General features: G+C 36.2%; 6 protein-coding genes across 16 annotated transcripts; 3 read left to right on the forward strand and 3 right to left on the reverse strand.

The window, feature by feature from the left end:
• The first annotated feature begins 222 nt into the window (after nt 1-222).
• Nucleotides 223-1,181, forward strand: LOC103858271 (glutathione S-transferase U5). The gene is made up of 2 exons (XM_009135599.3): nt 223-605; nt 690-1,181. Exons 1-2 carry the CDS (start codon nt 288-290, stop codon nt 1,044-1,046), a joined length of 675 nt encoding a protein of 224 aa, XP_009133847.1. The 5' UTR covers nt 223-287; the 3' UTR covers nt 1,047-1,181.
• Nucleotides 1,182-2,072: 891 nt separating this feature from the next.
• Nucleotides 2,073-12,369, reverse strand: LOC103848452 (tropinone reductase homolog At2g29300). 3 transcript variants are annotated; one of them, XM_033288821.1, is made up of 6 exons: nt 12,106-12,369; nt 11,819-12,026; nt 6,735-6,951; nt 6,557-6,663; nt 6,238-6,457; nt 2,073-2,118 (listed from the first exon to the last, which is right to left on the reverse strand). In XM_033288821.1, the coding sequence occupies exons 1-5, from the start codon at nt 12,168-12,170 to the stop codon at nt 6,278-6,280; spliced, it is 777 nt and encodes a 258-aa protein (XP_033144712.1). In that variant the 5' UTR covers nt 12,171-12,369; the 3' UTR covers nt 2,073-2,118; nt 6,238-6,277. The 3 variants fall into 3 exon arrangements, with proteins under 3 accessions (XP_033144712.1, XP_033144711.1, XP_009123600.1); XM_033288820.1 differs by lacking the exon at nt 2,073-2,118 and having other exon boundaries at nt 6,166-6,457; XM_009125352.3 differs by lacking the exons at nt 2,073-2,118; nt 6,238-6,457; nt 6,557-6,663; nt 6,735-6,951 and adding exons at nt 10,954-11,257; nt 11,344-11,450; nt 11,538-11,754 and having other exon boundaries at nt 12,106-12,368.
• Nucleotides 2,459-4,948, forward strand: LOC103858272 (serine/threonine-protein phosphatase PP1 isozyme 1). 2 transcript variants are annotated; one of them, XR_004456809.1, is made up of 4 exons: nt 2,477-2,916; nt 3,591-4,150; nt 4,227-4,453; nt 4,679-4,948. XR_004456809.1 is itself a non-coding variant. In XM_033288819.1 (3 exons), exons 1-3 carry the CDS (start codon nt 2,697-2,699, stop codon nt 4,401-4,403), a joined length of 957 nt encoding a protein of 318 aa, XP_033144710.1. In that variant the 5' UTR covers nt 2,459-2,696; the 3' UTR covers nt 4,404-4,420. The 2 variants fall into 2 exon arrangements, 1 of the variants encoding a protein (XP_033144710.1); XM_033288819.1 differs by lacking the exon at nt 4,679-4,948 and having other exon boundaries at nt 2,459-2,916; nt 4,227-4,420.
• Nucleotides 8,885-10,302, reverse strand: LOC103848451 (tropinone reductase homolog At2g29320). 3 transcript variants are annotated; one of them, XM_009125349.3, is made up of 5 exons: nt 10,135-10,302; nt 9,829-10,036; nt 9,514-9,730; nt 9,311-9,417; nt 8,885-9,222 (listed from the first exon to the last, which is right to left on the reverse strand). In XM_009125349.3, exons 1-5 carry the CDS (start codon nt 10,197-10,199, stop codon nt 9,031-9,033), a joined length of 789 nt encoding a protein of 262 aa, XP_009123597.1. In that variant the 5' UTR covers nt 10,200-10,302; the 3' UTR covers nt 8,885-9,030. The 3 variants fall into 3 exon arrangements, with proteins under 3 accessions (XP_009123597.1, XP_009123598.1, XP_009123599.1); XM_009125350.3 differs by having other exon boundaries at nt 9,829-10,052; nt 10,135-10,287; XM_009125351.2 differs by having other exon boundaries at nt 10,118-10,188.
• Nucleotides 12,370-13,815: 1,446 nt separating the features above from the next.
• On the forward strand, nt 13,816-15,325 carry LOC103858277 (tropinone reductase homolog At2g29310). Its single transcript, XM_009135611.3, has 5 exons — nt 13,816-14,071; nt 14,162-14,369; nt 14,440-14,656; nt 14,742-14,848; nt 14,969-15,325. Exons 1-5 carry the CDS (start codon nt 14,007-14,009, stop codon nt 15,158-15,160), a joined length of 789 nt encoding a protein of 262 aa, XP_009133859.1. The 5' UTR covers nt 13,816-14,006; the 3' UTR covers nt 15,161-15,325.
• MLPK (protein kinase APK1B, chloroplastic-like) lies at nt 15,301-26,993 on the reverse strand. Of its 6 annotated transcripts, XM_009135609.2 has the most exons (8): nt 25,021-26,993; nt 24,872-24,918; nt 17,558-17,642; nt 16,721-17,046; nt 16,475-16,610; nt 16,256-16,398; nt 16,039-16,162; nt 15,301-15,958 (listed from the first exon to the last, which is right to left on the reverse strand). In XM_009135609.2, exons 3-8 carry the CDS (start codon nt 17,607-17,609, stop codon nt 15,525-15,527), a joined length of 1,215 nt encoding a protein of 404 aa, XP_009133857.2. In that variant the 5' UTR covers nt 17,610-17,642; nt 24,872-24,918; nt 25,021-26,993; the 3' UTR covers nt 15,301-15,524.
• Between the last annotated feature and the right edge of the window lie 768 nt (nt 26,994-27,761).

Here is a 27,761-nt window from a genome sequence, read left to right on the forward strand (position 1 = left end):
AAACAAAAATAAATGAAATCAAAAGCTTGATCTTATCGTAGGGATAACTGACAAAAAAGAAAAGAAACAAAATCCAAAATGAGCTGCAAAATCTTATCAGAAGTCAACATCGATGCCCTTCTAGATCTTTCTCAGCATTTACACTATTGCCTCCAAACGGCAACGTGCATCGTCGTTTGGGCCATAAGATAACCAAAACCCTAAGGCTATAAATAAGGCTTAAAGTCACTAACAGCAACACACACATTTCTAAGAGACAGATAAAAAGGAGTTAAAAAAATTAAGCAATGGCGGAGAAAGAAGAAGTGAAGCTTCTGGGAATATGGGCGAGCCCTTTCAGCCGTCGGATCGAGATGGCTCTCAAACTCAAAGGGATACCGTACGATTACGTTGAAGAAATATTGGAGCACAAAAGCCCTTTGCTTCTTGCACTCAACCCCATCCACAAGAAGGTCCCTGTTCTTGTCCACAATGGCAAAACCATTCTCGAGTCTCAAGTGATTCTTGAATACATCGATGAGACTTGGAAACAGAATCCACTTCTCCCTCAGGATCCTTACGAGAGATCCAAGGCTCGATTCTTAGCTAAACTCGTCGATGAGCAGGTACGTATATATATATATGTATTCTTACTAATTGTTTGTTTATTTTATTTTATTAATTGTTTTTAATCTTTATCTGTACTGTAGATCATCACTGCGGGTTTTGTATCAATGGCAAGAGCAGACGAGAAAGGAAGAGAGGCTTTGGCCGAGCAGACAAGAGAACTGATTATGAATCTGGAGAAGGAACTTGTCGGAAAAGATTTCTTCGGTGGTAAGAGTGTCGGGTTTTTGGATTTGGTCGCCGGAAGTATGATTCCGTTTTGTTTGGAGAGAGGTTGGGAAGGAATTGGATTGAAAGTGATTACAGAGGAGAAGTTTCCAGAATACAGCAGATGGGTGAAGAACTTGGAGAAGGTTGAGGCTGTGAAAGATTGTATTCCTCCAAGAGAGAAACATGTTGAACACATGAATTATATGGGGGAGAGAATCAGATCCGCTTAGAGGAAAGTCATATTTGGTTCGGTGTTTCAATGTTTTAAGTTACTGTAATGTTTGAACCTTGTTTATCTGTTGTGTTTCTCAAAAAAAGCTTGTCTTTGTTTTTTCTTTCTAATAAACAAAGTTATTTTATACAAATATGAGTGATTTAAGTTGGCTAAACAACTTTTGGTATTTAGCTGCTCTGTCGGAAGGTGAAACTTGAAAGACTAAAATAGCTTTTGCTCTCTGACTTTAAGGGGGGTGATTGTAGGTATAGAAGTTCTAGACAATCAAATCCACTCAAAGCGTTCGTTTCTTTAAGAGTTTTACAGCCAAAATATTTTAAAAAAATTTAAGTCAAGAATTTTATTTTTGGAACAAAAAATATACGACTTTACAAAGTTACATCAAATAATTTACAACAACTAAATTTGCAGCTTAAATTAGAGAATTTGTACTCTCTACACACAAAATCTACCCTATTTGCACTCTATACTTTATTTTCTCCCCCCCCTCCCCCCAATTTTCTTTCCTCCATCATTACCATTTTCCCCTCATTCTATAGTATCCCACTTTTTTTAGTATATTGAACTAATTTGCTCTAAATTTTACAGCTAAAAGTATAAAATTAAACTGTTGAATGCTTATAATAGACATGCTGGAAAAAAATACTAACGTGCATTGTTGGTGTTGAATTTATTCAACAAGTTGAAAAAGAAAACTAGGATCAACAACAATTTTGTTGCTTTTATTGATTGTTGATATTATTAGATTTATATTCACCTTAATTATTTAAATAATTTTATTTATAATAATTTATTTTTTATTGATTTATATCATTTTTATGATCTACAAATAGAGATTAGTTTTATTATTTTATATGATTTGGACGCAAACAAACAAAAAATATTTTATCATGAGTTTTAGGTATCTCCAATCTGATTTTGTTTATATATCATAATATTTCAACTTTAAATATATATTTAATTTTATAATTATTGTATTTTTATAATTTTTATCTTTTAAATTTTAATATTTAGTTATAAAATCAAAATAGAAAATATGAAATAAAAATAAATTGATAAGGTATTGATTTTTTCATTATTAAGTATAAAATAATGATTGTATATTAAGTAGTATAAGGAAAAAAGAAAAGATAATGTGTCATGACGAAAGTGAAAATCAAGGTATTAGAAAAAATTGAACAAATTACATAGTTTATGCGTAAGGTTTAGACAAAATGGATATTTGATGGAACATTAGAGATTTTGTTTTACAATTAACCACAGTGTCGACAGCTATCGAAGTCAGCCGACTAATTTATAAGTTTAAGAAATGCCGATATTCAACTCTGGTTCTGTCTATTTTCCTATGGGGATGTTTTATGGTTCATCAGAATCTTGGGGATAAAAGCTTACATATTAAGCCCAATATAACGTATAGAAGGCCCATTAGGTCGATTTTAAAAACACAAATCAGTTCTGGTTAGGTAATAACGAAGAGTGATAATAAGAAGTTAAATAAAAATGGACCAATCAAACTGAATCATCTGACAGCGCCGGTCGTCTCTTCTTGTCTCCTCTCTTTCTGGCGGCTCGAACGCCAAAGGCAAAGGAGCTTAATCTCCGTTCGTTACCATACCTTTACAGAGCGTCTCCTCAGTAATCGGAGATGGCGGATAAGCCGGCGCAGGAGCAGAAGCCAGCAATGGAACCGGCGGTTCTTGACGATATCATCCGCCGTTTGGTGGAGTTTCGGAACACGAGGCCTGGATCCGGGAAGCAAGTTCACCTCAGCGAAGGTGAAATCCGTCAGCTCTGTGCTGTCTCCAAAGAAATCTTTCTTCAACAACCTAATCTCCTCGAACTCGAAGCTCCCATCAAGATCTGCGGTCAGATTCTTTCTCCCTCTGCTCAAATAGTGTTTTTTTTTCTTTCCGTTTCACTTATTATCTTGAAAAAGAGAATCTGGTAGCTCTTTGCAAGCTGTAAGTAGGTAACAGTTGGTCTGGTAGTAATTAGTTTGTCGGTTCGAGCATAAATGTTTTTTTAGACCTTTTGAGTGGCTCAAAAAAAATTTGATATTTTGAGTTAATAACCTATTAAATCAAGTGAATGGGTGGTAAAAGGTGGAATCTTTATACTACAAGTCTTAAATATGATTAAGAGTTTGGAGAGGTTCTTATGAATTTCAGATTCGTTTATAATAGTAGTATTAATAAGTTATGGGTTTATTAGAACTCTTTTATAGTGCAAGACTTGAGTAGTGTTAACTGTTTTGAACATGTTCTTGAGGTTTGATTCTTTAATATGATGACTAATTAAGTTATGGTTTGATTGATTGGTTCTCATGAAACATTTCCTGCAAATTTTTTGACCAAGTTCAATGCTGTTCATTCACCAATCTTTTATGGAGGTTGAATGTTAGTCTACATCATTTAAATCTTCTTAGCCTTATGGGTTTTGGTTGCTCCTTGATATGCCATGTTTTCTTCTGGTTGTTTCTTAGATTTAATGGTTCATTTTTTCTTAGTTTTTTTCTTTCTCTCGTTTTATACTTTCACAGGTGATATTCATGGGCAGTATTCAGATCTATTGAGGCTATTTGAGTATGGAGGCTTCCCTCCAGAAGCCAATTATTTGTTCTTAGGTGATTACGTCGACCGTGGCAAGCAAAGCTTGGAAACAATATGCCTTCTCTTAGCTTACAAAATCAAGTACCCTGAGAACTTCTTCTTGCTTAGAGGGAACCATGAATCTGCTTCCATCAATCGTATCTACGGGTTCTATGACGAGTGCAAACGCAGGTTCAACGTCAGGCTCTGGAAGATATTCACCGATTGCTTTAACTGTCTTCCTGTGGCCGCTTTGATCGATGACAGGATACTATGTATGCATGGTGGGATCTCCCCAGAGTTGACGAGCTTGGACCAGATCAGGAACATTTCACGCCCGATGGATATCCCTGAATCAGGTTTGGTGTGTGATTTGCTTTGGTCGGATCCTAGTGGAGACGTCAAAGGATGGGGAGTGAATGATCGTGGTGTTTCATACACTTTTGGAGCTGACACTGTTGCAGAGTTCTTGCAAAAAAATGACATGGACCTTATCTGCCGTGCCCACCAGGTTTATTCTTTTATTTTTAACTCAAGTTTGTCGGAAAAAAGTATCTTGAGTGTTTTATAACTCTTGTGTATTTTAGGTTGTTGAAGATGGGTATGAGTTCTTTGCAGACAGACAGCTTGTTACTGTGTTTTCAGCTCCCAACTATTGTGGAGAGTTTGACAATGCTGGCGCAATGATGAGCATTGATGAGAGCTTAATGTGCTCGTTCCAAATACTTAAGCCGTCGGATAAGAGATCATCACCATTTCTATGACAGCAATCATCTAGTTACCTCCATGCTTCATATTAACAATACTCCAAAAGGTAAAAAAAAAATATTTTCTTGTTATAGTTGACACCACATGTGTGTTAGTATAACACTTGTCTCTACATTTCTTGCTTTGAGGTCTAGATAGTTCATCACCACATGTGTATTAGCACATAAAATAGCTCATGTTGCTTATAATTTTTAGTTTTATATGCATGCGCAGTGTTTTCTTTGTGGCTCAGCTTTTGATTATCTTTTTGGTATTTGACAATTTGGTGCAGCTGTGTACACTAGAAAGAGAGGATCTAGTGGCAGAAACTACTCAACTGTTACCTTGGTGGTTCTCCTGATGATGAACATTTAAGCAAAAACACAGAGACTGTCTCCAACAGAGTAAAGAACTCAGGTCTCTGCTGTAATTTTAGCTTCTATCTCCATGTTTGTCTAAAACGTGTATGTTTTGTCTTCTTTCTGAATAATCTTATTAGATTCTCTCATTTGTACCCTCTTATTTATTTATGAAGCGCCAAGGCCAAAACTTTTCTAGAGTCCCTAGTTATCTTCACCACAGCTCGCAGATTCTTATGGGATTACAATAACATTAAATTAAATCCGTGTTTGACTATTAAAAATTAATCTGGTGGTGTGAATTGTCAAATGTAAGAACATGCGGCGCTTAAAGAAAAAAATTATGTGTAATTGAGGATTAACAGTGAAAATTAATGTGTGCACGTGTGATTGAGAGAAAGTTGGAACCAGAAACAACAACAAAACACATTATTTATTGAGTTAAGCCAAGCCGCCTAATCATATGATTACTAAGTTCTTTGTGACTGTAACTCCTGCTGATAGATCAGAGTACTTCTTCCTTCAACGTCTCCTTAACTTGCTTTTCTTCTCTCTTTTCTGAGTTCTTTGTTGCTGTGATGTGTGCTGATCAGTCAGTATTTCTTCCTTGATTATTGAGTGACCTGACTGTCAATGAATGAGAAGTGTGTCAATATTATACATTTTGCCATCATTTTGTGGAACTGATCACATTTTCTCTTTCTGATCTGTATTATATTTGGTTATCTCTTGCTTTGTCACTCATCTTTGTCTCTTAGATTGGATGTTACACATTTTACTGACGTTCAACTGGCTTGCATCGGCAGTTTTATCCGCATATGATGTATGAAATCATCTTTGGTGATTACTCTTGCAGGAAAGTGGTGTCTGCGAAAACCTTTTTCTACTTCATTATTGGAGATTTTGTATTCTATTGGGGCCACACGATCTTACCTACAAAATGGCTGTACAATGCATCATGAGATTCTGTTTCTTGGTTTTGCTACCATCATTGGTTTATTTGTGTTGCTTCAGGATATTTGGTACCGACAAGGGTTACAGAAAACTCAAGGCCCTTAAAGAAACCTGGCAATTAATAAAGCAAAATGTGAGACTTGGTTTATTCAAGAGAGATGTCTCACTCTCAAAAACTCTCATTTTCTTCTGTTTTGCCTCGCATAAACACTTAGAATTTTATTCATAAGAACATCATTATTTGCAGCACTTTGGCTTGCACAGTTAAATCTGCTGGTCTGATCATCTTAGCCAACTGATGTTTGAATCTAGCTTACCGGTTGTCTCAATTTTTTGTCACAACTACTGCTCGTAATTGCCTTTAGCACATAGGATCCACTCGCATGTCTTTGCCTTGCGGCACAAACAAAGCACCTCCTATAAACTATCAACAACCCTTTGAATTATACTATTAAACTCCACATCATTCCGCTAAAATCTGAAACATATATTGAATATTTGAATGTAAACACGAGCAACAGAGGAGTATCATATATGTAAACATTATCCTACAACTTGGCAATTATACATATATGTATTTAAGGGAATGAGAAGCCGTTGATAGTGAAACCTCCATCAACGCAAATGGTTTGACCAGTAATATAAGAAGCAGCAGGAAGACATAGAAATGCCACAAGCGATGAAACTTCATTTGCCTCTCCAACACGCCCCATTGGTGTCACACTCTCTACCTTTTCTTTTACTTCACCACAGAGAAACTGAAACATTGTCACATAAATTAAAATTCATCAAAATAGTTATAATCATTATTTTCCCTAGTTTTGTTGACATTTTTTGTTTTGTTCTATGTCATATACATCTTTAGTTGCAGGAGTTGTGATGAACCATGGACAAACAGAGTTAACCCTTATGTTATCACTCGCCCACTCGCACGCCAAGTTTCTCCCTAGCTGATTCAGGGCTCCTGGAATGCAAAAATTAATGTTATTATAGAAGCAAATGATCATTAACTTTTGAGTATGCGCATATGTATGCCTTTGGTTGCTCCATAGATGGATGTACGACTCAAATTTACAACCCCAGCAATGGAAGACATGAGCACAATGTTCCCTGAACCAGAGGCTTTCAACAACGGGTGTGCGAGCTGTGCTAGATGAAATGCTGACTCCAGATTTGTAGCCATGATAAACTTGAATTCTTCTGATGTACACTCTATGGTCGGCTTCACAACACGCGTTCCCACATTGCTTACCTATATACACCCAAACAAACCAAACACAACATGATTTGGCACTTTTACCGACTATATGGATAGGAAACTGTTTATGTGGAAAATCATCTGCAGACTTTTATCATGGGCTCTTATATCATATTAGTAATGACTTGCCCAAAGACCATCATCTCACATGATGTGGGACTAATAATATCCCTTTTAACTTCAGATTTGGGATTTTGTACCAATGCGATGCAAAAATGACTAGCAACTTGATGGAGATGAAGAAAACTTGAAGAACCACACCTTTAGCTAAATTAAGTTCCTAATACAAAAAGAATGTTTATTTATATAAAGCCATAGCTTAAAAAAAAAACTAAGAAGCATTTATTGTACTTTTTTTTTTTTTTTTTTTTTGGAACACCACTTTCATTAAAAAACTTAAAGTCTACAAAAGTTCATAGAACTACAAACATAAAACCATACAACACAAACGATAGATTTAGAGAAACCTCTAAGATAAAGAGACAGCGAATTCATAGCAAAGCTTGAATGCGTCAAATTCACGGCAGTGCCGGAAGGTTGAAATTTAGTCACATTGAAAAGTGACGTTGATATCCAATCCGCACCTCGGAATATCGTCGAAACGAGATCCGCTGCATCTTCAGGTCCCGAACGGACCGCTCCACAAGATAGCAAGACAGTTATAGACTTGGAAATACACCTTCGCACATGGGCAGAAGGGGAAACACTTCTTCGAGAGAAGGCAGGTGATGATGATGATGGTGATGAGTATGGTGATGAAGATGACAACGAGCCCAGTGAACCCACCGGTAAAAAGACAATTAGTGTTCTCTTCAAGAAAGAGAGGTATGACATTGTAAGCATATTGGTTTCGGTAAACAACCCGATGAACCCATCGGAATTCTTTAGCAAACTGGCCAAGTAGACCAGCCTACCCCATAAACAAATGGGCTTTGAAACTATGCTGTGAGACTGAATGAAATTTAGAAGGCTCACCAGGCCAATCTACAAGCAAATAGGCCCATCTCACAGGCTTGAGCGATGCTGTTCCGTTGACGTTGACAGGAGCTCGGGTCGCCGGAAAGGGAGCAGCGACGGTTGAGCGGAACAGATGAGGGGGTGAGTGTTGGTGCTGATCTACGGTCTTCTGAAATAAATCTAAGTCGCCGCGGAGAGGCTCGTCGGAGCAGATCTCCTCCTCGATGAGACAACAAACAAGCATACATCATAACTAGCGGGGACGGCGGTAGATCTGAACGGTGCTTCATAAATCTAGGGTTTTGAGACGTGACTACCTCGAAGGTTAAGGCTTTTTCGGCTGTTAAACCAGAGTTGCAGTTGCAGAGCATTGGTGAGTCACGGTGGTTGTGGCTGACAGTAACAGAGGAAAAGTGGGGAACCCCCCAGAAAATAACGACTCCGGTGGAAAGCGATCCGAAAGGCTTAACCACGTCGTCCCTGCTCACCTTGAGAGACGGTCTCAACGGAGAACCGTCGACGGCGTGAGAGACGATGAGAGCACGAACAGGAGCGATGACGATGAAACGGGAGCTGATTCTTACAGATCTGAGCCCAACAAGACACATAACGGTAAGCGTGAGGCGGTGAGCCGAAGAGGAAACCGAGAACATAGACCGGGAGCCCCCGGAAAACGAAACAGTCACAATGTTCTCCGACCAAGACAAGGAGACGGACGAAACCAGAGAGCTTGAACGGATAGAAGATAAGAGGAGAGAGAGACGTAGAGTTTTAGAGGGTCGACGCCGGCGAGCCATGACTCCACCAGCGTCGGAGAGGGGACGAGCAAACGGCGCCTCGATAACTGGGACTGGGAGAGTCTTTGCTAGGGCGAACGCACTTTTCTAAGTTTATATCACAAAAATAGCACTAGAAGCATTTATTGTACAAAACTGGTTTTTTGTTGAATAAATTTGAAAATTATTAAAAGGATCAGTAATGAATCATGCTTCTCTATTTTTGAAGAAAAGAAACTAATGGAACTGCGAAAAAGTTTATGTTTTCGTATACACACTCACATCGTGAGGTTTTTATTCAAGTTTAAAGACAGTTACAAAACGCTAAAAGGCCATTATCTCAAGCCCGTGACTGATAGGAGAAACCGTTAACTGTGAGGCCTCCATCAACACAAATGGTTTGACCAGTGATGTAGGACGCTGCAGGTAGACACAAGAAGACCACTAGCGATGCAACTTCATTTGGCTCTCCAGCACGACCAAGTGGAGTTCTACAGAACAATTTTTCCTTGAAACTGACGTCCTCAAGATACTTTAAGAAACAAAAGTGAGTTAGGGATTAGAGGAAGTCAGTAGCTAAATTCACAAAACAAGATCTGTAAATTATATATTATTATTACAGATTGAGACTGTCGAGTCTTGACAACATTAGGTGCAACAGCATTGGCTCTTATGCCGTCTTTTGCCCATTCACATGCCAAATTTCTAGCTAGCTGGTTCAGAGCTCCTAATAAAAGCAATTCAACAAAATATAAAAAAAAATGAAGAAAAATTTGTTGATTAGTCAGTCATGCAAACTGCATCTAGTAGTAACTATTAATACCTTTGGTTACACCATAAATGGATCCACACTCAAATGATACAACCCCTGCAACAGAAGACAAGAAGACGATGCTTCCATAACCTGAAGCCTTTAAGAGTGGATATGAAAGCTGGCCAAAATGGAAAGCAGCTTCCAAGTTTGTTGAGCTATGGTAAGCAAAATCTTCTGCCACATATTCTATTGTTGGCTTCCCGCGAAGTACTCCCACGTTATTTACCTATATGAACAAAAGGAAGATTTCTCTTTAGAAAAGTTTCCGTTAACGAATATGCTTAGTTGTTTACTTGTTTATTAAAACCATAACCATTTACTTACAAGAATGTTGAGTTTACCATCGAACAGGGAGGATACATTTTGTATCAATGTTTCTCTCTCAGAGCGTGAGGTTACATCACAGACTGAGCCTTTGACTTGAAACCCTTTCTTTTCCCATTCACTTAAACTTTGATTGAGCAGAGTTTCAGATATGTCACATACGTGGATTTTAGCTCCAAAATTAGCTAATTCCTCTACTATGGCATACCTAGACATTCCAGTTCCTTAAATATATTATGTTAAATAGAATCAGAAGAAAGGTTAAAAGAGGTGATATTGTAGATCAAACTGAGAAGAAAGGTGTACCCGATTCCGCTGGCTCCACCAGTTACAAGAGCAGTCATACCTTGAAGACTCCATCTTTTATCCATTTTTTTTTGTTTTTGTTTGTGATGATTAGCAATGACCAGAAATGCCACAGATAATATACATACGATGAATGTGGATGAGATAAGTCTTATACCCCCTAATTATTGATTATGTTTGTTTGTGTGGTGGAAATGTCATGCAGTCGTAAGAGAGAGAAAACATGACTAAAATATCTAAATTAGTAGTCCAAGGCAAAACTGGCTTTTAAATCAAAAGCTTCGACCAAAAGAGACAACAGAGAATAGGTGTCGAAATGAAGAATAAAACGTGATGAGTTGAGAAGGCTTAATTTAGAGCCGAATTTTTAATTATTTCAAAGTTTTTGTTTACGGTTGTGTGATTTATAAACCAGTTAAAATCCATAAACCACATTACCCTAATCTAGTTTTTGTACTTTTTAGTTTTTATCTAAAAGCATTTCCATGTATTTTTTTTTTAGCCAAAGAAAACCATATTGCAACGAGCATTTAAACTCATTTATCTGATTTCAGACACTATCAAAAAGGTTAAAAGATTTGATATGAGTTCAAAGTTTTGATATTAAATAATGGACACGTATGTGTATTACCCGTGTTATGATCAATTAAGACACTATTTTGTTAGTACAAAACAGAGGATGGAGGAGAACATTTGTGATGCGTGAGACTCTCTCAGAGAGATACTGCTCCAAGCTTTTTGTGTTTCGGATTCCGGGTGAAAGAGCCGTGCGTGGTCGCTAAGATTCTCACTATTACCACAAGATTAGCATCTCCACAATGGCAAAGCAAACTCGTTTATATTTTTTTGCATAAACTCACAGCGTGAAATTTTTTTATTAGATAGCAGACACTTAGTTAAAACAGTTTTATAAAAAGCGACAAGGCCATTCTCAAGCATGTGGTTGATAGGAGAAACCGTTAACAGTGAGGCCTCCATCAACACAAATGGTTTGACCAGTAATATAGGAAGCCGCAGGTAGACACAAGAATGCCACTAGTGATGCAACCTCATTTGGTTCTCCAATGCGACCAAGTGGAGTTCTACTGAACAATGCCTCCTTGAAACTGACGTCATCAAGAAACTTCAAGAAACAAAATTTTAGAGAATGATTAGAGGGCTTGAGGTTGTTAATTGTTAAGGATATTTTAAAGTTGATTTATTGTTTACTTGTTGAGACCAAGGAGTCCTGATAGAATTGGGGGCAACAGCGTTGGCTCTTATGCCGTCTTTTGCCCATTCACATGCCAAATTTCTTGCTAACTGGTTCAGAGCTCCTGTACAAGACTTGTATTATGAATCAACAAAAGAAAAGAGCATCCTTGTTGATTAGTTAATCTTGCCTCTAGTAGTACTTTGGTTACCTTTTGCTAGACCATAAAGGGATCCACAAGAAAATGATACAACTCCAGCAACAGAGGAAGTGAAGACAATGCTTCCAAATCCAGAAGCCTTTAGGAGAGGATGTGAAAGCTGACAAAAATGGAAAGCAGCTTCCACATTTATTGAGATATGGAAAGTGAAATCGTCTGACCCATATTCTGTTGTTGGTTTTTCACGAAGTCCGCCCACATTGTTTACCTACGTTGAACCAAAAGATGATTTCTCTAAAAATAAAATGTTTCAACGTGTATGCTTTACTTACAAGAATGTTGAGTTTGCCATCGAACAATGAGGAGACAGTTTGTATTAATGTTTCTCTCTCGGGACGTGAGGTTACATCACAGACTGAGCCACTCACTTGAAACCCTTTCTTTTCCCATTCACTTAAGCTTTGACTGAGCAGTGTTTCAGATATGTCGCATACATGGATTCTAGCTCCAAAAGCAGATAATTCATCTACGATGGCATGCCTAAGCGGGCGTTCCACAAAAAAAATATCACTTAAAATCTTGACCATTGAAGACGATATCAAAAGGAAGAAAAACAAACCCGATTCCTCCCGCTCCACCGGTTACAAGAGCAGTCATACCTTGAAGACTCCACCTTTTATCCATCTTTACCTTTTTGCATGTTATTTGCAATGACTAGAAATGCCATAGATTATATATATATATATATATATATTATAAAATGAAGATCACTAAGTGTGAATTAATTATATTAAAAAGATAAGATAAGTCTGAAATGAATGATTGAGTATGTATGCCGACACAAGAAAAAGGAGTTTGTATGTGTGGTGGAAATGCAATGTAGTCGTATACTATAAGCATATACTAAAATTGGAGAAAATGCTTGAAATATCATAAGTTAACTATTATTATTTTTAAATATATTCAATCAAAAATATTTTATCATTTGCAGATAAAATTTAGTGATTATTGTTTAGGGTATAATATTGAGAAATTTCTTAAAATACAATTTTCAAAAATACACTCAATCAAAAATATTTTAATGTTTTGGTTTCAAGTTTAATAATTACTAGATTTTGACCCGCACGCCCGTGCGGGTGTATTTTTTTAAAAAAATATGATGCTATTTGATTTTTATGTCACTATTTAGGGTTTGGCAAAAAACTCGAATTCGAAAAATTGAACCGATCTCAATCCGAATAAGTAGTACTAAATCCGAACCGGAATTGATTAAATATCCGAATTATTCAAAATTTTAGTATTTGAAGAACTGAAATTTAATCCGATCCGAACCGAAGTATTTTGGGTATCCAAAATAGATTTATATACTTATATATATTAATTATTTTTAGATTTTATATATATAAAAACATCCAGAATATATATGATACTTTTAAGTTTGCTTAAATGCTTGAAAATATATACAAATAATCAGACGTAAATATTTTAAATAGTTAAAATATACTCAAAACTCCAAAAATACTTAAATAATTATTAATTCTCTATCCAAATATTTAAACCAAACCTATTTAAATTGATTATACAAATCCGAACCAAATCCTCAAAGATCTGAAATGAACACGAAATCCCAAAAAGATCCGAAAACGAACCCCGAACGCCCACCCCTAACCACTATTATATATATATCTTATATGTGTCATCATAGGTTATAGTTAATAATATTTAAAATATAATTTATGTCATCATAGTTGTCTTATAGTTAATAATATTTTATACGTACAATCATATAAATAATCACATAAATTATATTTTAAAATTTAATGTGAAATATAAAAACCATAATTTAAGTTGGTGTTTGAAATTAGGCTTTGTTTTGTATTTTTCTTATATATATTGAAAACATTTTTATAATAGTTATTGGAAAATATGTTAGTAAAAATCAAATTTTGAATATATGTTTATTTTTGAATGAATTTTTCATATAAATCAATTTTAAATTATTATTTTGATTTGAATATATATATCAAGTAACATAGACTCATTACTTTTTAATATAATATAATGGACTTTCAATTTTTTAGTAGCATAAGCCCATTATTTTTTTCCCTAACTTACTGCTATCCATGTTTCCAAACAGTACTATTCTTTTAACTGCTATCAATATTACCAAACAATCTCAATGTGTACTTCAACTTTAATAATATAGATATTTAGGGTACAAGTGTCTGTTTAGGTTAAAATAAGAGAAATTGCTTAAACATTTGAGTTACGATATACTGATTTGTAAACTTAAAAATGACTTGTAAATTTTCTTTTACGACACGATAAGATTTCCACCAGACATACAACCAATAATTCGCTACGTTTCCGTCACAAAATCCACGTGCGATAGCCATTAGCCCATACACAACTACCAATTTACCATTATTCTTGTTTTTCGAGTACTTCTTGTCAATATTGATTAAAAAGGTCAGTCTAATTCACTTGTGGCCATCTCTTGCTACCCACAGGCAAACAAAAATGGATAAAAGATGGAGCCTTCAAGGTATGACCGCTCTTGTGACCGGTGGAGCGAGCGGAGTTGGGTTCGTCTTTCTCTTTTTGTATTTTCTACTTCTATTTAACGTCATGGATGGTCAAGATTTCAAGAAAACAATATGTTTTTGGACGTTTAGGTATGCCATAGTAGAAGAGTTAGCTAGTTTTGGAGCTAGAATCCACGTATGCGACATCTCTGAAACATTTCTCAATCAAAGTTTAAGCGAATGGGAAAAGAAAGGGTTTCAAGTGAGTGGCTCAATCTGTGATGTAACCTCTCGTCCTCAGAGAGAAACGTTAATACAAAAAGTGTCCGCGCTATTCGATGGCAAACTCAACATTCTTGTAAGTAAATGATCTTACAATAGAAACAACTAAGAAAACTTGGAGAAAACCGTCTTGTTTTTCAACGTAGGTGAACAATGTGGGCGTACTTCGTGGGAAGCCAACAACAGAATATGTTGCAGAGGATTTCACTTTCCACATCTCAACAAACTTAGAACCTGCTTTCCATTTTTCCCAGCTTTCACATCCTCTTCTAAAGGCTTCAGGCTACGGAAGCATCATCTTCATTTCCTCGGTTGCAGGAATTGTATCAGTTGACTGTGGATCCATTTATGGTCTAACAAAAGGTAACTAGAGGTACTACTAGGTGCAGTTCAAGACTGGCTAATCAACAAAGAGTTTTTTTTAATGTTTTGGTTATTTATTTTACAGGAGCTTTGAATCAGCTAACTAGAAATTTGGCGTGTGAATGGGCAAAAGATGGTATAAGATCCAACGCTGTTTCGCCTAATGTTATAAGGACTCCTCTGTCCCAATCTGTAAGTAAAAGAAAGACAATTCGTTTTAAATATATATATATATATATTTTTTTTTTTTTTTTTTTGTGAATATAATTATCTCAGTTTCTCTAATCATCTGTCTATTTGTGTTTCTTAAAGTATCTTGACAACGTTGGTTACAAAGAAGGATTGTTCAATAGAACTCCACTGGGTCGCGCTGCAGAGCCCAATGACGTTGCATCACTAGTGGTATTCTTGTGTCTACCTGCAGCTTCTTATATCACTGGTCAAACCATTTGTGTTGATGGAGGTTTCACTGTTAATGGCTTCTCCTATCAACCACATGCTTGAATCAGAGAATTTGCTTTGTTTTCCCTTTAATATTTGATGTTATCAATGTATACAAATGCCTCAAAATCATATTCCTTGCCTCACAACATATCCAAGGCCTTGATCTCCACTCAGTTGGAGTTCCGGATCATATATATATATATATGAAAGCATTTCTTTGTTCCCCTTGTCGTGCATAATATGACGACAAAGCTTGAAGTTGAAGACATGAGAGATCATTTATACTTTATGTTAAACAACTCTCACACTACAAAGATCAATTGTCAAATCTCTGACGAGCAATGAACTTGAATCCCTTGGGTGCATAAGCAGAACCAAAACTGTACATCTGAACTCAACAGAGCAGAACATCATCGTTTCCTTCTCAGACAAACAGAGGCGAAGCAGACGGACGTGGATAAGCAGTTGCTATCCCGCCCACACCGGTTTGTTGAGCAAAACTGTCTCTTCTCCTACGCATTCTTTTCTCGGTCTTATTTCCTCCTTCTTCACGCGAAGCTTGGATGTTTTCGAGGTGAAAAACAATCTCGTTCATGTTTGGCCTCTGGTTTTTGTCAACGTCGAGACATCTGAACACTTGAGTAGCTACTTTATGTGCTTCTTTCACTGAGATTTGGTCTCGGATACGGTTATCGATAACTCGTGAAACCTTCTTCTTGTTTGCAAGTAATGGTTTTGCCCAATCCACTAGTTTTTGCTCTCTCGGTGGACGATTATTGTCCACAACTTTACGACCAGACAACATCTCCAAAAGCACAACACCGTAGCTATAGACATCACTCTTGGTTGTTAAATGACCTAAGTGAAAGAGTTAGTGGTTATCATAAAGTAGTAAATCAAATCACATAAAGAAAAAATAAGACTTTTGAGAGGCTAACCGTTCAAAAGGTAACCAGGGTCTACGTATCCATAGGTACCTATGACCCTTGTAGAGACATGGCTATTATCACCTGTTGGACCGTCTTTAGCCAAACCGAAGTCAGATAGCTTAGCATTGTAGTTCTGTGATCATGTCAATGAGATTTTTCTCAAAACATAAAATCTTATTAATTATGACAGCTATTTTTCATTTATTATATCAAAAGATGGAAGTACCGAATCAAGAAGTATATTAGAGGTTTTGAAGTCGCGGTATATGACTTGCGTCTCGGCACTGTGAAGAAAAGCTAGACCTTTTGCACAACCAAGAGCAATTTTCAACCGAATATTCCAAGATAACGGTTCGAAGTAGGAACCTCCTGTAACAGCAAGAAACAAGATTGAATAACATTGCGAGTTACCAGATAAAATGAACAAGAGAAGAGAAGACAATACTTCTGAATAAATGATTCTCTAAGCTTCCACAAGGCATGAACTCATACACAAGAAGATGATGTTCATCCTCTAAGCAGTAACCGATGAGTTTCACAAGATTAGGATGAGAAAGCCTCCCCAAGTAATTCACTTCCGCCTGCAGCAGCATTAATCAACGAAAATCATAAACAAACAATCTTCAATATAAGTTTTTTTTTTTCTTCAATATAAGTGATCAAAAGATTGAAGTTAGCTTTTCGAATCTACCAGCCATTCTTGATGACCTTGCCAACCCTCTATGTTAAGTCTTTTGACAGCAATAACCATGCCGGTTCCCGGTTTAGATGCAGTGAGAGATTCCTCATCAATCCATCCTTTAAAGACACAACCGAATCCACCTTCACCAAGAACACTGTCTAGTCTGAAATTCCTAGTTGCTGCTTTGAGCTCAGCAAAGCTGAAACATTTTAGGTTTGGAGATTGCAAGATCTCTCCTTCGGTTCGAGGGCTTGTTCTGACAGACACAGAAGAGCATTTGCTTCCCATGCTTTGTGTATCATTTGCCTCTGAGCTCATATACTTCGGACTCGCACCTATGCAAACACCAAACAAATAGTTTACATATAAAAAAACTTTTGATTGCACTTTTTTCACAAAACCCATTTATCCGAAATTTAGTACAAATGGTTTTGTTGTAATTAAGAGATCAGACAAATGTAAAGATTCTGAATTTTCTTGCTTGTCTTTTCCTCTGGCAACTAAAATGAGCCGTGAATTAGCCAAACACCCAAAAAGACAGTTTACGAAAACCTAATCATTAATTTGTTTTTTTGAAATATAAAAAAAAAACTAATTATTTTTAGCGTTAGAAACCAAACTTTTAAGTTAAGTGACTTAAGTCCCGGAAAGCCTAACCTCGAATTGAAAAAAATACGTAAAAAATAAATGAACAACAAACCCTAAAGTTTAGACCCTACTCTATTGCCGACCAAAATAAATTCAAACTCTTAAAACCTCAAAATTAAATATTTGTTTACAAATAAACATTTGTAGGAGTAGTCGTTATTCTATATATGAAATTTGAAAGCTTGAGCCTTGTAGTACCTGTGTTACTTGGACTCTCAGCTTTAACCTGAACACTCATGCAAATCCCCATGATTTTGAGACGGATCAAACAAAACCCATTTTTCTACACTACAAGAAAACACAAGTTTTACGAGGGCAGTTTTCCTCGTTACTTCGTCGTAAAAGCAGTGTTACGACGAATTAGCGAGGAAACGCGTTTCGTCGTTATACGTTTGTCGTAACGCATATATCCTCGCTAATTCGTCGTAAGTTAGCGAGGAAATAATTTCGTCGTAAAAGCGAAGGAGGATATTTCGTCGTAAAGACCACGTAAAGATTCCACGTAAGGACGTCGCTAAGTTTCCTCGTAAATACCACGAAAAGCTTTCCTCGTAAAACCCACGTAAATAAATACTCGTAAAATTAACGTAAATACCTTGAGAGCTTTCCACGTAAAGAAAACGTAAAAACCTTGATAGATTTCCACGTTATTTCCATGTAAATGTTTCCTCGTAAAAACCACGTTAAGCTTCCACGTAAAGAAGCCGCAAAATTAGCTACGAATTTACTTCGTTTCATTATTTTATAGAAATATAAAAAATTATAATTATAAATATAATTATAAATATAATTTAAATTATTAATAAAATTAAAATTCTAAAAAAATCAAAACCAAAATATTTTATATAGAAATAAGTTTTGAATTCATAATACAATAACCGAAATTAAAAAGAACTAAGGGTGGTCGTTAATTAATCGCCTCGTAGAATTCATCACTCCTCGCCTGAACATCCGCCTCGGCATGTGAGTCGTCGGTCGGTGACTGGCCTGGGATAGGATTTTGTTGTCGCATGGTCCTCAACAAAGTCGCCCATTCCGGATTTGTGGCCGCTACAACGTCCAAGAAGCCCTCGAGTCCACCCATACGAGATCGGAGCTGAGTAGACTCTATACGCAGCTGAGTAGACTCTCTACGCAGCTCTTCGGACTCCCTACGCAGCTGAGAGACTTCCTCATCCCGTCGCTGAACATAAGACGATGTCGCTCTCGGAACATCGTTGACGGAACCAATCCCCAACGTCCGTCCCTTTTTTTTAGGGACAACCTTAAAAACAAAAAATAAATTTTGTTAGTAAAAATTTAAAGTTAAATTAAATGAATATTTAAAAAAATTAAAATTTTAGAAAATTTACCTCCTCGTAAAGCTTATCCACTTCAGGTGTGGATAAGGTGACGGGTAATCCATCGGTGGACTGTTGGGTCAGCTGGGTCTGGCGTTCTTCAACCCGAGCAGCCAAATCGTTGTAGATTTGCTCGGACTTGCCATCTATAAATCGGCCCGCCTTGTTCTTGTGGGTCCTCTCGTAAAGTTGCATAAGAGACGGGAATTCTCCCGTCTCTTTGGCCTAAAAAAACATTTAAGAAAGTTGTTAATTAGAATATATATAAAAATATACTAAAAATTTAATATAATTAAATTTTTAATTACCATTTCCAAACGGACACCGGCGTGGGGTTTTTGGCCCGTAGTGTGAAGCATCGGCCCGTTCCCGTGCTCATCGACTGTGTTACGGGAGTTAGAGCAAGACTGGGCGATTCTAATGGAATCAGGAAGACGCCAATATCGGATGAGGCCATCCCAGACATCCGTGGTGAGCTCAGCGGGTTTGCCACGCTCATACCCCTTCACGATCCAGTCACCCTTCCAGTTGGAGACCGTGTCCAACAAGCGAACTTTCGCCTTCGCTTCAAACTTCTTTCTCACCCTCTCAGTGATCCCCAAGGCCCAATTATATTTTTGCTGTTGGAAAAAATAATTTATAATTAGTTTTTTAGAAAAAAATATATATATAAATAATAAAAAAATTTAAAGATATATATTTAATTAATAGAACTTACAGCGTAAATTTTGAACCACGTCTTTCTGACGTAGTGGGGCGTCATTTTCCAGTTCGGATGTGCCATGGAGAAGTAACCTTTTATCGTATCGGTTACGTCCGATGCAAGACATCCGTCAATCCCCCACCTGAAAAATACAAATTTAAAATATAAATTATTTTTTAAAGTTATAAAAGAATTTAAAAAGAATAAAAAAATAATGAAACATACCATAAAGTTCCGTCCGGTCGGTCGGGGTCGATGACTGGTAAACCTTCTCTGCCTGGCAGACGGAGAATGTCCTCTACGGTGTACTGCGAGTAAGGAGCACTCGGAGGCACCATCAAATCGGGATGAATCTCGCCCGCGGGCATCGGAGGTGCCGGCATCGTAGGAGGCACAGGAGGAGGAGGAGGCATCTGGGGAGGCACGTGAAGAACCGATGGTGCACTAGAAGAAGGAGATCCAATGACTCTCTGAGTGTACTGAGTCTCGGGGACAGTCTCCTGACCCGAAGAACCGGGAGCTGAAGAAGACGACGGGTCTAAACGACTACCCGGCTCACCAAACATCTCTCTGTAATGGGCAGTAAGTCTACCTTTTCGAACCTGAGAAAAAAATTTAATTTTTTAAATTTTCGTGAACATATACTTCCCAACATTATCCACCTAATCAACACTAAATAACATAAGATCCGTAAACCTATCTAAATTCCCTATACTAACCACCTAATCTATCCTAAACTAATCAAACTAGAGAGGAATTAGAGAGACTTACCATTGCTACGAATTAGGGAGGAAGTGGAGAGGAAGTAGAGAGGAAAGACGGAGCGAGCTCGCTCGGGATATATATAAGATTACTTGTCCTCGTAAATTCCTCGTAAACTTACGAGGAATTACAGAGGCCCGCGTTTTCAGTTACGACGAAATAGCGACGAAATACAAAGGCCCGCGTTTTCGTTAACGACGTTTTTACGACGAAAAGGGTTACGTGGAATTAACGAGTTAACCAGTTACGAGGAATTAGCGAGCCTTTATTTTCTATAAATACCCACAACTTTCCTTCTCAAACCACACACACAAACTCACAAAACACACCCTATCTCAAATCACACTCCTCACCAAAATACTTTTCAAATTAGAAATATTTGAAAAAAAAAGAAGAAAAGAAGATATTAGAATTTATGTGGGTGAGACTTAAGTCTCGCCACATATAATTCCAGTATCTTTCTTTTTTTCTTTTTTTCTAGTTTTTATACTATGAGGAAGTAGCAAGTCCCGCTTTTCACCAATTTAGAAAATTTGGAAAAAAAAAGAAGAGAAGAAGATATTTGGAACTCATGTGGTCGAGACTTACGTAAGTCTCGCCAAATGTGATTCAAGCATCTTTCTTCTCTTCTTTTTTTTAGTATTTTTAATATTTTCGTCGTAATATCGTCGTTAGTTTACGACTCTTTTACGACGATTTTGGCTTACGTGGAATTAGCGTGCCCCGCTTTTTTAATTTCGTCGTAAAGTCCTCGTGGCCTTACGAGGTGTTTACGACGAAATCATCCTACGTGGAATTAAAGAGTGCCTTCTTCGTCATTTACTTTACGTGGTATTTACGTCAATTTACCTTACGAGGTGTTTACGACGATTCTTTCCTACGTGGAATAAACGAGTTCCTCCTTCGTCATTTACTTTACGTGGCATTTACGTCAATTTACATTACGAGGTCTTTACGACGATTCTGTCCTACGCGGAATAAACGAGGATTACGTCGTACATTCGACGTCAGGTTACGAGGAATTAACGAGCAGTACCTTTAATTCCCTAAAATCCGAAACCCCAAACCCCAAAACCCATATTCCTTATCTTCTACTTCATATATTCCAAACCCCATCTTTATTTTCATTCCAAACCACAATTCCCACATTTAATTATTTATAAAACAAACTCCCACAATTTCTTATTCATAAAACAAACTCCCACATTACCTTATTCATAAAACAAACTCTCACATTACCTTATTCATAAAACAAACTACACAAAATCAAATACATCAATCGGATACATCGACATTCTCGTCATCACTAGAAATATCATCATTTTCATTAAACTCGTCTTCTACAGCTTCGTCTGTGGCATCATCGGTAAGATCTTCGTATTCGTGATTATGCGGATCAATGAGAAGGATGTCATCAACTTCTTGTTCAGGTTCCTCGACTTCATTTATCTGTTCTTCTTGCAATGGTGGTTCTTCTCCACTGATGATTCGTCCTCGAGGTGTAACTTTGATCACTGCTAACCAATTTATACCCGAATCTCTCATCCGAGGGTATGGAAGGAAGCTAACTTGGTCTGCTTGTGAAGCTAAGATGAAAGGCTCGAATTTGTTGTACCGACGTCCACCGTTGACATCAACTACACCAAATTTGTTAGACCGAACACCTCTGTTGACGACGGGGTCGAACCATTCACATTTGAAGATGACGCATTTCAGCTTCAGTATCCCTGGAAATTCGACTTCAATAATCTCCGTCAAGATCCCGTAGAAATCTGTTTCCCCTTTCACACATATTCCATAGTTACTGGTCGCCCGCTGTCTACCATACTCATATGTGTGAAAAGTGTAGCCTCGTGTGAAATACATCTGTGATGTGGTGACCTTTACAAGTGGAGATTGAATTACTTCGTGTAACCACTTAGGATAATCTGCATCGTCGTCATAATCAACCTGCAAAAATAAAGAGAACATTAAAATACAAATCATGTATGAAAAAATAGTTTGAGTTATAATACCTGATTCCGCAACCACTTAATGAAGTGCTGATCTTTCCTTTTGTCTACGTCACTTGTGGATATACCAGGAAATGTTTCTTCGACTTGAGAAACAAATAGGCTGTAAAATTAATCACATTTCATAGGAATGAATCTCTTGCAATTATATAATTAATTATATGTGTTTTGAAGTGTCCATATATGTTACCTTTCAAAATAACGCATCAATGGATCCTCGCAATTGAGTAGAATATAGGTGTGTGCACTATGAGCGTCTTGTTCACTCGACCACCAAACCTCTTTAGACTTCCCACCGAGCCGTCCAATCTGGCTAAAGATGTCTGGAACACCAGCAACTGCATATGTTGGCGCAACTCCACCATCATCATATCTTCTTGGAGCTTTTCTACGGGTACGTACTTTTGACGCAAAGTAGTACGATGTGAAGTGAGAAACTTCTTCCGTCAAACTTCCAGCAATTATAGAACCTTCAACTTTGGCGAGGTTCTTTGCTTTTCCCTTCAAATATTTCATGGCTCGCTCATACTGATACATCCATCCGTAATGTACAGGTCCACGAAGCAATGCTTCATATGGGAGGTGGACAGCTAGATGCTCCATGACGTCAAAAAATCCAGGAGGAAATATCTTCTCCAAGTTGCACAATAAGATGGGAATGTTCTCCTGAAGCTGTTCTACAACTTCTTCTTTAAGAGTGCGTGTGCTCAGATCCCTGAAAAATGCTCCAATGCCTTTTATATTCCAAAAACAATTAAACACATTGTTAGTCGTATATTATTTTGCAAACTAGACCGTTATAAAATTATTGTGATATAAAACACTACGAACCTGCAAGTGCTTCATGTACGTTTGTTGGAAGTAGCTCCGCAAATGCAAAGGGCAGTAGTCGTTGCATAAAGACATGACAATCATGACTCTTCAGTGGTTGTAGGAAAACATCCAGGGACCTTTTTGGATGGTTCGGACCAGGTATCAATATCGTCAAGAATAGCAACTCCCGTTGCATGCACATCTCCGGTGGCAGGTTGTATGGCGTAAGAAAGACTGGCCACAATGAATATTGTCTCCCTGACATTCCGAACGGACTAAATCCATCTGTGCATAATCCGAGATACACATTCCGGCTATTGCTAGCAAAATCCGGATGTACTTTGTTGAAATGTTTCCAGGCTCTTGCATCTGATGGATGAGTCATCTCACCATCCGTCTGAGTATGCTCGGCATGCCATCTCATCTTTGCAGCAGTCTGCTCTGATTGATACAATCTTTTCAATCTGTCTGTAATTGGTAGGTACCACATCCTTTGGTACGGTACCCTATTACGTCCCCGTCCTTGCGGCTTGAATCGTGGCTTCTTGCAGAATCGACATACTTCTAGCTTCTCATCATCTCCCCAATAGATCATGCAGTTGTCGATGCAGACATCTATCATCTCCGAAGGCAACCCAAGACTATAAACTAATTTCTGAATCTCATAATAAGAATCAGCAGACACATTGTCTTCCGGCAAATACTCTTTAAACAAGTCCGCCCATTCGTTCATGCAACTTTCAGGTAGATTGTGATCAGTTTTAATATTCATCATTCTAGCAGCCAACGACAATTTAGAGAGACCTTCTCTACAACCACTGTAAAGTGGTTGATTCGCCGCGTTTAACATTCCGTAAAACTTTTTTGCATCTATATTAGGTTCTTCATCTTCATCATGAGCTACGAATGCATCAGCTACCATATCATGAACCCTATCATAATCTACCATCTCCTCCTGATGGTAACTATGTTCATTATGCAAATGATGATTAACCGGTTCTTCCTGAAAATTGCTATTACTACTACTAGCTTCATTCTGATCATAATTATAACCTTCCCCATGTTGAAACCAGATATAGTAATTTGGCGTGAAACCTCTATTTATTAAATGCTTCCAAACATTTTCACGGTTTGCCAATTTCGAATTGTTGCATTTCCGACAAGGACAGAACATCTTACCACTTTCTTGGGCGAGCGGTGTTGAATCTGCTTGGTGCATAAATGTCTCCAGCCCCGCAAGGTATTCTTTCGTCACTCTCCCGTTAGCATCTCTATGCATATACATCCAATTCCGCAACTCGTAAATAGTCCCAGAGCCAGCCATTTTTTTTTCTTTCACGTTTTTTGTTGTTGGTGTGTTTAAAATGATGTTCCAACATCCATATTTATAGAAAATTTCGAATCTGGTAGTTGTAATTTTACTATGAAATTACGACGAAAATTAATTGTATGGCCAAAAAAAAAACGTGAGCCACCTACCAAGTTGGTGGATTCAAAATTTCCTCGTTAAGTACACGTAAAATATTTCGTCGTAAAGCACTCGCGAAATTTACGTGGATTTTACGAGGAAAAACTATTTCCTCGTAAAAGCCACGTCAATTTACATCGTCTTTACGACGAATATTTTTTGTCGTTAACTTACGACGAAATAACGATGCTTTTCTTTCTCAACGTACTTTCCTCGCAAAATCAACGTTTTTTTACGAGGATTATTTTTCCTTGTTAAACTTCCTCGGTAAAGATACGTTTTCTTGTAGTGCTATCTCAAGAAGAAACATATCATAATGTGAGGACAAAGAGATTTTGAAATGTTTTCAAGCTGGATGAAAGTACATATTAAAGAAACCAAACATTAAATTAATAAGAAGGAAACTTTGCTCACCAAATTTCGTTGTCAACCAAGCAGAGCCAGTCCTAGAATTTGAAAGGCTGGATGCAACCAAAAAAAAAATATATATGTGGCCACTCTTTAAGTCTTTGAAGAAAAGAGAAGAACAGAAAGAAAATAAGAAGTTGAAATTGTGGACATACCTGTTAGCCACTAGACTAAAGAAGTTATTTGTAAGGTGTGGCCGAATTTAATTAATAAAACCAATGGCCGCAAGCGAGTGCATCGGCTTTGTGTAAGGGCCGGCGCCACAACCAAGACACAAGAATTCATTAAGTTAGTTATAGATTGGCGAAGACATTTTCGTAGCCAGGTTTTTTAACTACACATATAGTGACAAAACACATAGTTTTAACTTTGTAGCTAAATATGTGGCTAACTATAGCATTCCGTATCTATATAGCTAGAGACGGATTCCGTTGGTAATCTATAGCTAAATAGTTACTCATTAGCTAGAGATAATTGGTTGCTATAATTGTTCCATTTAGCAACGACTAGCTACAATTGTTTTTATTACTAAATATCATTAATGTCCTCGCTTTGACACAATACTATATATAAATCATAAAAATAATAAAAATTAGAATATTTTGTGTATATATATATATAGAATGTTAGATTATCGATTATTTTTTCAATGTAAATACCATTTATGTTCTAAGATAATTTTTTAATACACATATATTAAAAAATAACACTAGTAGTGTAATAAAACTAATGGTTAGACACATATGTTCGTTTAAGATTATTCACATATACTAATTGTTGAGAATTACGATCATATTGATCCACCGAACCGAATCCGGCCTGATAATTAGTAAAACCCGAATGGGACATATGAGCGTAATACAAAAAATCTTAAAATCTTAATTAATCGAACCGAAACCGACGGGTCCCCAAACGCCAGACAATGATATATTTAAGATTGTAGTGTTGCAAAATGTTAAAACTATTTAATGAATAAACATTAGTATAAAAACTAGTTAATGAATAAACATTAGTATAAAAATTCACTTCGCGCATGTCCGCGGGTTATCATCTCGTAAGATTGTATTTGTTAAACGCTGATAAAGAATGACTACATGGGTTGAACTTGAAATAAATAAAGTTAAGGAATAACAATCAAAATATTTGAAAACCCTTTCTTCAAAAAAAAAACAACCAAAATATTTCTATTCATTTGTGATGTGAAATATGTTAATTCCTTGGTGCTATATGAAATGCATTATTATAAAAAGTTCTTGGACAAATCATGTATGAACAAGACAATATTTTGTAATGATCTTTGGTTGTCCAATAGAGACATATGTTGCGCCAAACTACATTATTAAGAGTCAATTATTGTAGTTACACTGAAATTGAAACTAAAATCAAAGAAGATGAAACTAGATGGGTAGAACGACAAAGTAGCAGATGGGAGACAATATGATTGAGCATGAGATATAATTCAACTATGCTCCATGAGGGTGTGTGCATACCTTTTTACTAATTATCCATTTTTACTAGTAAAAGCGGATAAAGTATTTGGTATTTAGCTTTTATCTGAACAAGAAGTTAAATTATCTGCTTAACTTCAGTTGCTGAGTGGATTACCTAGTTTTTGTTTTTGTAACAGAATGGGATACCTACTTTAACAAGCTTATCTTCTATCTTTGTTGACAAAAAAAAAAAAAAGCTTATCTGCAATATAAACACAACTCGAAAAAGATGGTATAAAATTAACCGGTGTTACTGTGATAAAAATGTGATATACAATTAATTAGTCAATTACCATTGTCATCCACATTATTTTCTAATTACGTTTGGAAAGGCACGTAATAAAGCGCATACAATGATGCAAAGTTTAATGCTGCAAACAAAACGACTTAGGGTCCGGCATAACGCAGCAGTCGCGGTGGTTACGGTTTTAAGCCTAGTTAACCGATTTCTATAACTGATACAACAGTTTAATATTGGTACATTTGCGTATATTTATGACTGGTTAACTATCAAATACAAACGGTTAAATAATAAATTAACAATATTAACACTTTATATAATTATAAAATATTAAAAATCATATTATTATAAATAAATATAAAAATATATAAAATCATAGTATTAAATTTTTAAAATTTTGGGGATTTCTATATGTGTATGTATATATTTGGGTATATATATATATTAATGTCTAAACACTATAGCATATATTAATGTCTAAACACTATAGCATATATTTTTGTTTTAAATTTTAATATAAAACTAAAATATAATAAATATATATACTAGTATTTTATTCAGTTTTAAATAAATAATAAAATATTTATTTTTATATTTATATAGTTTTTTAAAATTATTTTTATTTATCTTACAACAACCCCTTGTTATTGTAACCACCTTTGAATTCTCAGAGGTTCTCAGTATTTTTTGTGATTGTTATAAAATGCCAATAAATGCAGTGTTTGCGGATTATAAGAGTATCTCCAAAAGACACTTTATAACTTCAAATATGAAGTTTTTTACTCTCCAAAAAAAACTTCAAAACTTCAAGTTTTGAGGAGTGAAACTCTCTCTATATTTGAAGTTTCACTACTCAAAACTTCAAATTTGAAGTTTCATATTTTTATTTGCATTTTGGTCCCTACAATCACACATCATCTTTATGATTCATAAATATTTTCTCGTTTATTGTTTTAATTCTTAAAAAATTATATCTCATAAATATTTAAATTTTGTTTACAGATTTTAAATTTTACACATAAAATTAAATAAAACTTTAAAATAAGATTTAAAATATTTTAAGCTAGATTTAGACAACGATAATATAAAAAAAAACTTAACAAAAATATTTTAAAAAATTACATGAAGACATAACTATTACACAGATTTAAATATTACAACAACA

Source organism: Brassica rapa, chromosome A03, assembly GCF_000309985.2.
Source record: "Brassica rapa cultivar Chiifu-401-42 chromosome A03, CAAS_Brap_v3.01, whole genome shotgun sequence".
NCBI classification, from domain to species: Eukaryota; Viridiplantae; Streptophyta; class Magnoliopsida; order Brassicales; family Brassicaceae; genus Brassica; species Brassica rapa.

Bases quoted from the DNA above. Each gene is read 5' to 3' on its own strand.
- LOC103858271 (XM_009135599.3), top strand. From the start codon at position 288: ATGGCGGAGAAAGAAGAAGTGAAGCTTCTGGGAATATGGGCGAGCCCT. The intron at 606-689 runs GTACGTATATAT...TCTGTACTGTAG, and splicing joins CTAAACTCGTCGATGAGCAG to ATCATCACTGCGGGTTTTGT.
- LOC103858272 (XM_033288819.1), top strand. From the start codon at position 2,697: ATGGCGGATAAGCCGGCGCAGGAGCAGAAGCCAGCAATGGAACCGGCG. The intron at 2,917-3,590 runs GTCAGATTCTTT...ATACTTTCACAG, and splicing joins AGCTCCCATCAAGATCTGCG to GTGATATTCATGGGCAGTAT. The intron at 4,151-4,226 runs GTTTATTCTTTT...TGTGTATTTTAG, and splicing joins TTATCTGCCGTGCCCACCAG to GTTGTTGAAGATGGGTATGA.
- LOC103848451 (XM_009125351.2), bottom strand. From the start codon at position 10,188: ATGGAGTCTTCAAGGTATGACTGCTCTTGTAACTGGTGGAGCCAGCGG. The intron at 9,731-9,828 runs GTAAGTAAATGG...TTGTTCATATAG, and splicing joins ATGGTAAACTCAACATTCTT to GTAAATAACGTGGGAGTACT. The intron at 9,223-9,310 runs GTAATAATAATA...TGTTTCTTAAAG, and splicing joins AGACTCGACAGTCTCAATCT to TATCTTGAGGACGTCAGTTT.
- LOC103848452 (XM_009125352.3), bottom strand. From the start codon at position 12,170: ATGGATAAAAGGTGGAGTCTTCAAGGTATGACTGCTCTTGTAACCGGT. The intron at 11,755-11,818 runs GTAAGTAAAGCA...GGTTCAACGTAG, and splicing joins ATGGCAAACTCAACATTCTT to GTAAACAATGTGGGCGGACT. The intron at 11,258-11,343 runs GTAAACAATAAA...TGTTTCTTGAAG, and splicing joins GGACTCCTTGGTCTCAACAA to TTTCTTGATGACGTCAGTTT.
- LOC103858277 (XM_009135611.3), top strand. From the start codon at position 14,007: ATGGATAAAAGATGGAGCCTTCAAGGTATGACCGCTCTTGTGACCGGT. The intron at 14,072-14,161 runs GTTCGTCTTTCT...TTGGACGTTTAG, and splicing joins GGTGGAGCGAGCGGAGTTGG to GTATGCCATAGTAGAAGAGT. The intron at 14,849-14,968 runs GTAAGTAAAAGA...TGTTTCTTAAAG, and splicing joins GGACTCCTCTGTCCCAATCT to TATCTTGACAACGTTGGTTA.
- MLPK (XM_009135609.2), bottom strand. From the start codon at position 17,609: ATGGGGATTTGCATGAGTGTTCAGGTTAAAGCTGAGAGTCCAAGTAAC. The intron at 17,047-17,557 runs GTACTACAAGGC...GTGTTTGCATAG, and splicing joins TGAGAGTCCAAGTAACACAG to GTGCGAGTCCGAAGTATATG. The intron at 16,163-16,255 runs GTACTTCCATCT...ACATGATCACAG, and splicing joins CTAATATACTTCTTGATTCG to AACTACAATGCTAAGCTATC.